General features: G+C 53.6%; 1 protein-coding gene and 1 long non-coding RNA gene across 7 annotated transcripts in view; one reads left to right on the plus strand and one right to left on the minus strand.

The window, feature by feature from the left end:
- LOC110407791 lies at nt 44-8,702 on the minus strand. Of its 6 annotated transcripts, none has more exons than XR_002444037.1 (5): nt 7,580-8,700; nt 4,766-6,657; nt 2,821-2,921; nt 1,388-1,444; nt 44-1,288 (listed from the first exon to the last, which is right to left on the minus strand). It is a non-coding gene; the product is annotated as an uncharacterized LOC110407791 (long non-coding RNA). The 6 variants fall into 6 exon arrangements; XR_002444036.1 differs by having other exon boundaries at nt 44-945; nt 1,151-1,444; nt 7,580-8,698; XR_002444035.1 differs by having other exon boundaries at nt 44-1,444; nt 4,576-6,657; nt 7,580-8,702.
- Nucleotides 8,703-9,297, plus strand: part of SRSF1 (serine and arginine rich splicing factor 1) — a 2,906-nt gene continuing 2,311 nt past the window's right edge. Inside the window, exon 1 of the mRNA XM_021415875.1 lies at nt 8,703-9,241. Within this exon, the coding sequence (XP_021271550.1) occupies nt 9,048-9,241 (194 nt within the window). The 5' untranslated portion in view covers nt 8,703-9,047. The remainder of the gene's footprint in view (nt 9,242-9,297) is intronic.

Raw genomic sequence — 9,297 nt, forward strand, 5'->3', positions numbered from 1 at the left:
AACACCTTGTGCCGCGGAGGGACTCGGCACACGGCCGCGGGGCCGGCCTGGGGCTCCATGGGGCTCCGGTGCCCGAGAAGGATGTAGGTGTCCTGTGGTGGCGGGACAGAAAGTGCCCTCCATAAACGTGCTCCGAGCGTACAGGTGTCCCCGGGACGGCCCATGTGCCAGGATGGCGGCCCGCCAGCCCTGACGCTGGTTGCTCCATCTCACCCGGTGCAGGTGCCAAGGAACCACCTGAGGGGAAGGCGGGCAGGAAGATGCCCCCACTGCCATGCAGCAGGGCACACTGCTGGATCTTCGTTAGTAGGGAGTGTTCTGAGCTTCTGTAAGAGTCAGCTCTCCATTCCTGCCCTTCCTATTGACATGAATTTCTGCTTAATCCTCATGTGCAGTAGCGATAGCCACGAAGTCGAGGTAGCTGCAGTTTAATGTAAAGTTAATGCCGAACTGAAGCAGGGGCAGTGGTGGGGGCTAAGCTGACCTTGAGGCAAACTGAACTGTGCATGGCTGCTGACCATGCCCATCCTGTACAACAGGAGCCCCGGACCTCACACTGGGGGCAAGACCGGTTCACAGCCCGGCCAGTAGCAGCATGGCACTGGCTCTGTGGGCTGAGTGCTTCTGTGCATGGGAAGGAGCATGGCCTGCACAGGAGGAAGTGGTTCAAATGGGAGATGCGTTCCTGAATCGTGACAAAAAGCATTTATTTATAAATTGCTCTGGGTGCACTATATAAGGCACTTCACGGAGATGAAGAGGAAAAGGGCCTGGCTGTGCAGAGCTGCTTGCCATCTAAGGCTGTGCTCATCCGCCAGCCCAGCTCTGCCCTGCGGCCAGGCGCTTCCTGACCAGGCACATTTCCAGCCCCAGCCGTGGCTCTGCTCCTCTGTTCTCGGGAACAGCTTTCCTGCCTGGGTCCCTGTCCTGAAGCCAGGGAAATATCTGCAATGAAACCACACATCTGCAGAGATGACCGTACAAGCACTGCCTTTGTCTTCTCTTCCTGCAGCAACTCCTTCTGTCTTCCGTCCTCCATCGTGACTCCTGTACCTGCTCCTCTCCAGACTCTGCCATCAGTTGCTCTGTTTGCCAATAATCATCAATAAAAACAGCAGCAGTGGAAGAGCAGTTTCTTTTTTTAACTCACCTCCCAGCTCTCACATGGCTTGGGGATGTGGCATGGCAGTGACACCCCTGGCACCCTGATGGCATCGTGGCTGTGCATACGAGGGACATTTGACCGTTCGTTGTATCAGCACAAAGCCCCTCTGTCAAGAGCTGTCAGCTGTGGTCAGAGCACAGATATCCCAGTGGGGCTGCTGTGATGGATTTCCTGGTCTGGAGACATTGCAGTCACAGATAATCACTCTTCTGGGGCTGGTACCTCAAGCAAAGAGCCTGGCAACTTCAGATCTCCTCACAGGGACAAGCTGCAAAGCACCTGCACAGAAACAAAGTGCTAGTGTCAGGGATGCTGCTGAGCAGTTTATGCCCCACATCTGGTTTCTGCTGAGGCTCGCAGGGCTGCCTTGCAAAAGCCACACATGCCTGCATGGCTGCAGTGTGACAGAGCCATTGCTCCTGGGTCCCACCCCTTCGTCTGCCCTGCAGCAAAGGACATGTACAGGCGTATCTCCAAGGTAAATGGTCTTAAAAATGTGTTGAGCTATAGATGGCTTTTTGTGTAAACATTGTTTTCCACGAGGTAGTGTGTTGCCTGCAATCCCACAAGCATGATAGAAAACTCTTTAATACTAAATGGCTTGTGAGCCTTATTAATATGTATTCAGGTCATCTGCTCGCTACAAGTTTTTGCAAGTGACTTGTGGTGTGCAATTCATGCAGGATCCATAAACAAAAATACCTATCTGGAATCTGGGCAGGGTCACATTAGCACAGGAATGCAATTAGCGCCTGCATGCACACCGCAGCAGGACGAGGGCAGCTCCAGCATCCCAGGCCAGAAACAGGCTGGGACCTCCCTTCAGTCTGTTCTCAGAGGTGAAGGGCAGGCTTAGAAGTGCCTTAAACACCAAAGGAAAAGTTGTTCCAGAGCCATGTGCCACACATTGCTCTCTACCCGTCCTTCAGTGGTCACAGCCCCCAGGGGTGTCCCCTCTTAGGGAACGCGTGGCGGGCCCACATGTAAGTCGAGCAGGAAATCGCCTGAACATGGGTGCTCAAGCATGAAATAATTGAGCAGTCATGCATGCACTAAATGGGCATTAATATGCAAAATAACTGGGCACTCATGCACAAAATACTTGGGTGCTCATTCATGCATTGATTGGGTGCTCATGTGGGCAGTAATTAGGCATTCATGCATGGGCTGATCCTGCACTCATGCAGGAGCCAGTTGTGACTGTGTAAGTTCATCAAGTGCACGAGCAAGAGCCCTCTGGCTGCTCATACAGGCACTGGTTGGCACTCATGCATCTTCCAGGCACTCACCCATGGACAAACAAGGTACTCCTGCATGGAGACTCTGGGTGCTCACACAGAAATAACTGGGTGCTCCTGCATTCACCGATGGGGCTCTCAGACGTGCATTTGTCAGGCACTCATGCCTGAACTGGAAGCTCATGCAGGCACTGCTGGCCACTCACACTTGGCTAATTGGGTACTCATTAATAAAGTAATTGGGTGCTCAGTGTGAGCTATTTGGGTGCTCATGCAGGATTGCAGCAACCCTGTGATTTATGCCCCGCAGGCTTCCATCAGCAATGCTGCACCCGGAGCCTGGCCGGGAACCCAGGCAGCCCTCCCATTGAGCTCCTGGGGCACAGAACAGAGCTGCTGCCCTCAGATGATGCAAACCTTGCTCCAGCACAGCAAGGATCCACGGCGCTCTGAATGCAGGTCTGTGATGTAGGTCAGCAACACTTCTGTGCTTTACTTAGGCTCCAGCAGTTCCCAAACTGAGTGAAGGAAAAAGAGGGAAAATAATGGAATCTGGAATCATCTTTCTTGATGCTATACTGACACAGCTGCCCTCCCACAGCCCGGTCAATCATACTGATGCTCTCATTTCACTCTGCAGAAGGAGCTGTCATACTTGACCTAGTCAATAAATACACATTTTATACGTCCCTTAAGTCTGTAATCCCTCTCTGGATGTAAGAGCCCATGAGGGATTTTGTTTTAGAGAGATGCTCCAAGCTGCTCTGCCCAGGTGCAGGAGGCCACTCATGCTGCCCCAGCCCAGCCTCAGCAAGAGCAACCCCACATCCTGGGGTATGCCAGCATGCCCAATGGCAACTGGGATTTATTTTGAAACAGGTGGCCGAAACCCTGCTTGCATCTCCAGTGAGAGGGCAAGGCAGCTCTTCTGGTGGGATGCAGGTGACATTTGGGCTTTGCTACCAGCGATGCAGCTCTTAGTGCAGACAGCAGCGCCCCACATGAGAAGGGCATCTGTAGATCTACGCTTATGGAGATGTCCTGGTGCATCCAGAGCAGCTACCAAAAAGCACAGGGCTGCATCGGGCACATGTCCTCACTTGGCAGCGTCCTTGTGTGAGCAGCAGCCCAGGCTCAGGGCACACTGCACTCAGGGCAAGCTGAGAGCAGGCAAGGAAACCACTTAACACCACAGCTGGGTCCTTCCTCTCCTGCTTCCCTGCCCTCACACATTCAGCTGCCACAAGCTGCACCCTCAGCTCCAGCCTTTACACAGCAGACATGGTGCTGCAGCTAGTAAAACCAGCTCCAAAACCCAGAGGACCTTTTGGAAGTATTTCAGCATTTTTGTCCAAACAAAAGCCAGCTTTATCTGCTAATAGAAGTGCTGAAGAGACAAGAAGAAACTCAACTTTGTGTACTTTACTGCTTCTGGATCCCATGCTGTCCATCCCCACCCTCTCCCCTCACAGCAGCCTGTGTGGTGCTAGTGCCCAGGCAGGGTCTGGCTGCACTCCCTGGGCCGCAGAGCATCTCTCTGCTGTGGTGCAGAGGTGATGGGATGGGGTTCATGGCAAGGAAAGGGCACGGGTTTCTGCCCGTCAGCTCTGGTATGGCACGGCATTTGGCTCGTGTTTGCTTCCAGCAGGCAAGCAAGTGGTCACAGTGCACGGCTGCTTTCTGCTCAGTGGGGAGAGGAAGAAGAAAAAGGGGAATAGAAAAGAAAAAAAAAAAAGTCCTGGGGGAAAACAAATACTCTCTGACGTCTTTTATGCTCTCAAAGAAAACAAAAGTGTACTGAGCCGCTGCTTTATGTTTGCCTCAAGGGCCAGCAGCACGCATTGGCTGGTTTATTCCTTTTGCTGCAGACACGGGGTCCGTAATGGAAAATAGCACTGCAGCGAGGCACGTAGCCCCATGCAAAAGGAAACAAATCTGTGCTGCTGACCTGGGGAGCTGGGCCCCATGCTTTGCAGCCCAGCTCTCCTGAATCCCCCTGCACCTCTCCTCCTGCCTGCCCATGTCTGGCATTTCGAAGTACAAAACGGTAATGTACTGCCTGGGAAATGACATAAGGAATAGCTATGTAAGGTAGCTGCTCTGGATACACTTTTCTACAGCTTGTATATGAAGAAATCACCAGAACCACATCCACGTGGGGTCACATCCTACCTGAACACCCCGGGCAGAAAACAGCACAGACATCACTGCTGCCTGCAGTCCGACAGAACGCTAATGGAAAACCTCCTTTACAAACCACTGAGGCCTGGCAAATTGGGGCTATTTTTGGAGAGCAAAAAGCCTCAGATCAATGCACACTCCTGAGGGCAGCACGACCACGAGGACATTGGTACACACGGACCTCATGTGCCTGCTGGACAGACAGATGCTGAAATGAGCAGCCAAGAGATGGTTGTGCCTTTTGTTGACTCATTCCTTGGCAGGAAGGAGAGGGCTTGTGTTTGTGTTCTGTGCTCGTTACCAGTTTTCTGTCCCTCGTCCTCTGGAGCACTGTGGGGAGTGCCCAGCGGGGACCACAGGGACAGCAACTGCCGCAGCAGCTGGGGGCTCACCGGGGACACACCACCCACATGGTGAGGAACCCAAGGGAACCTCGCCCTGAAGTCATGGCAACGTGACAACAAGGCAGCGTACATCCCACCAAAACCTCATTTTGTTAATGAGCTTTTAATTGTTGCTAGCAAGACAAATAGTGCTTCAGAGATGTTACAGTCACGGCTCTTCTGAGTAAGTCGTGTTTAACAGCTTCGGGGGCGTAGGTGTTGTTATGATCGGTGTTCCAGGATTTCTAAAACCCAAGCATCTCACCCAACACATCATCCTTGTGCTGTTAGCTTAGCTACAGGCGTCACGTGCGGGAGCAGCACTGGAGCACGGGGAGTGCCCCACAGCAGCACTGCGGCCCTGCGTACCACGTGCCCTGCAGGCATGCTCGGCCCCGCTCTTAGCAAATAACTGCCATCATCTTTCAAGTCACATTCATGACTTTGTTGTGACCCTGGTCCTAGCGTGCAGGGGCTGCATCTCTGCCCGGTCTTCCAGCAGCTTTCCTCACCCTGACCTCCATCCGTGTTTTTCTCCCAGGTGGCTCCCAGGCAGAATTTGCACAGCCAAGGTGTGCATCGGGACAGGCCACAGCATGTGCACACTGAATCTTTTTGCTTATGCATACATCTAAATAAATAAAATGAGCTCTGCCACTGTGGCCTTTATGGGAAACATTTTCCACCTTGCAGACATTCATTGTCCTATTGCAACTATTACAAGCTGCAGTTTGGTATCTTTTCTGCACAAGTAAATGGATAACATGGAGAGAACTCAGTATTAAAGCCCCCAAACCTCCTGGCTCAACACGTTGAGCTCCAGAGACACTGTCTGTGCAGCTTCGTGTCACTGCTGATCTGCCAATGAACCCAGTTCCCCAGAACCATTGTCAGGGACTGGGAAGTTCAGATAACTCCGTTCTGCAAAAATTGTTCTGGGTCACAGCGTTGTTTAAAAACGGCCCTTTTCTCCCAAACAGTCTGGGCTTTAGGAGCTGTTATTTTGCAGTGCAGTGCGATTAGTTAGGACTAATCCCTGCCGGATTCCGCAGCGTTTTAGGAGCAGGTTCTCTCGCCTCAGCCCTGGGAAAGCTGCCGCTCCTCCGCCACTCCTGTTTCGTCATCAGTAAAAATGAATAGTGAGCTCACTACAGAGCGCTGCGGTGTCTTTGCACAAAGAGCCCCTGTGGCATCACACGGCTGCTTGAGCAGAGCGAGGGCATGCTTAACAGCGTGGGAAGAGGTTCCAGAAGGAAGAGGGGAGAAGGAAAGTCGTGAGGATGCCAGCGAGAGCAAAACCAAACCTGCTGGGCTTCGTTCGCAATGTGAGAGGCCGAGAGCGGGCGGAGGAGGGATCAGAGCCAGCTGTGCTCCAGCGTAGCTCCACCCAGAGGAGCCGGGTGACTTGGTTCGCGTTTGCTTTGCTGGTCGATACTCTGCTTGAAAGCTCTGTTCTCTGCTCTGAGAACTGAAGCCTGTCATTTTACAGCAGCTCGTTGAGACTTTTGGTGTTTTTTTTTTTTTTGAGTCTATTTGCCATTTCTTAGCTAGTAATTTATTTTCTACATAATTAATGTTTAATGATTCTCCACGTGTACATTTTTCCAGAAAGCCAAAAGTGGCTCTGACAAAGCAACCAAACGTTCTCCAGCTTTCCAAATGCTTTAAGTGCTCCGCTGATAACATGGGGCTAAAAAAAGGAAAAAAAGAAAACATTCAATAATTCTATAAAGAGACATTTCATTAAAGTAATTAAGGCAATCATTTAAAGTAGTTATGAAGACTATTAACACACAAAAGAAATTGCACTGCAGGGTTTTAGCAAACCAGGCAGATTCACCATTATCTTATGATGCCTTTAAGAATAACTTCCAGCAGCTTGTTAAGCTTTTAAAAACAAAGAGCCATTCCCAGGCAAAGGCTGGAGCCTTCTCTGTACCTGGGAAGAGCCTGTTTGGGATCTTTGCAACCAGTTCACACTCTGGTTCCAAGAGAACAGTAAAACCATTAAAACTTCTTAAAGATGCAGGAAATCCCCAGGTACCAGGAGCTGTACTTGGGTAAAGCACCACTTCTGACAAGGGGCTTTGCTCATCACATCTTTCTGTGATTAATAGTGGTCTTTAAACCGCCAGCAATCCAGCACAGATACCACCAATGTCAAAAAGCATTAGAGCAGAGGACATTACTGCACTTTAACCCCCAGAGGAGGGAAGTGAAAGGCACTGATAATAATCAAGCCCATTTTAACTTCATAGTGAAAATGTTTTCACCATGAAATGTTTTCTAACCATAAGTCATGAGGATTGCTGTTTTCTGGAGGAATATGCACTTTTAATTAATGCATGAAAATGAAGTTTGACAGCCACTACGAAATGCTAGGACGCGTTTCTCAAAATCCCTTCATTAACTCAGGAGCATAACGGGTTTTCTCCACGCTCAATTGCTGCATTTCCCTGTCCCCGTGGTGCTGTGATTCAGCCCTCCAGCACCAGGTTTGCTCAGCAGTGCTGCGGGCAGAGCCAGGCAGGCCACAGATCACAGGAGGGCAACCACGGTCCATCCCAGTCCCACATCTGACAAAGCGCGTAGACCTCGCAACAAATCGTCACCTCTGCAAAAGCAAAGTGCAATCTCCAGGAGGCCAAGCACGAGGGAAGAGCATGGTGAATGCCCTGCCCTCCTGGGCAGGACAAATGTCTTACATTGTATTAAAAAAAGAAAAAAAGAAAAGAAAAAGGAGGATGTTTGAGTTTCCGTGTCACCAGGGAGAAGCTGCCGGCCATAAGAATGCTTGTTTTAAAACCAAAGCTTGGCTCATCTAATTGCACCTTCATTAGTTAAAAGCAATTTACATATTAAAAATTGCATGTGCTGCCTGAAGAAAACTGCTAGGGACCCGTGACTAACAAGGATAACATCCCAGTGCTTTAGAACGACTTCATATAAATTACAATCTCTAAAGAAAACAAACATAGCGGGGCGTTATTTCCGTGCCTCCCCAGGACGTTTAGTGCCCGCAGCCGCAGCGCTCCGCAGCCCGCAAAGCGCCCATCGTTGCGCCCAATTCAACTTCGATTTTCCGTCCCCAACGTTTTCGCACTTCCGTTTCTATTCACTGACGCGGACGCGAACAGGCACAGCCGTTCGGTTTGCTCTTTATTTTGATTCCCGAAGCCGCACCGCCGACCTGAAGCAGCCGGGCGGCCGCGCCCTACCCAGGCGGAGCCCCGCAGCGGCACCCGGAGGCGGGGGGAGACGCCGGGCCCCGCTCCGTGCCCTCGGGGCAGCCATTTTGCCTCCGCGCAGCCGTACCCGTCCCAACCGCCTCCGCGCTCCGCCCGCTGAGCGGTCGGGGCGCTGCTCCCCCCTCCCCCGGGGCAAGGACGCAGAAAACACCTAGCCGCAGCCCCGCAGGAGGCCGTGGGACGGGACGGGAAAAAGCACACGATGTAACGGGCAGAGCTACCCCCAGCTCCGCGCACGGCCCGCACCGCCCCGCACTGCATTGTGGGCCGGGCCACGCCCCGCGCCTTGGCGCCAAGAGCCCCCGCCGCCGCAGCGCACTGTGGGACACCCCCAGCCCTGGCCGGGCCTTCTTGGCGCGAGCGCCGCACAGGATGTGACGTCACACGGCCCGACGCCCTGAAAACGGTAGCGGGGAAAAAGAGCCGCCGTCCCGTTACCGAGAGCGGAGCTCTCTGAGGGAGAACCGAGATCGCCGCGTCCCCGTAGGCGGGAGAGGCGCCCCTCGCGCGGCCTAAGCCTCTTTGGCGGAGCCTCAGGCGAAAGAAAGAAGAGCGGAACTACTTTTCTGCAGCGCCGCGCATGCGCGGGGCTGAGGGCGCGGCGGGAGACGTTGAGCCTCCTTGGAGTGGTTTGGCTCAAGCGGTGCTGCGCCGCGGGGTGAGATCGCTGCGCGCACTGCGAGCGCGAGGGGAACCGCGGTCGCCATTTTGAAGCGGCGGTTGGGGGAGGCGGCGTGAGCGCTCCCGTCTGCCTGGCCCGGCCCCGCGCCCGCCCGTCCGCCCGCGCTCCGCGCACCGGCCCCGCACCGCCGCAGCCATTGCCGACCTCGGCATGTCCGGAGGGGGCGTGATCCGCGGCCCAGCCGGCAATAACGACTGCCGCATCTACGTGGGCAACCTGCCCCCCGACATCCGCACCAAGGACATCGAGGACGTCTTCTACAAGTACGGCGCCATCCGCGACATCGACCTGAAGAACCGCCGCGGAGGGCCGCCCTTCGCCTTCGTCGAGTTCGAGGACCCCAGGTGAGCGCCTGCGGAGCGGCGCGGGGCCCTCGGCGGGGGACGGCAGCGGCCCCCCC

Source organism: Numida meleagris, chromosome 18 (genome assembly GCF_002078875.1).
Source record: "Numida meleagris isolate 19003 breed g44 Domestic line chromosome 18, NumMel1.0, whole genome shotgun sequence".
In the NCBI taxonomy this organism is placed as follows: domain Eukaryota; kingdom Metazoa; phylum Chordata; class Aves; order Galliformes; family Numididae; genus Numida; species Numida meleagris.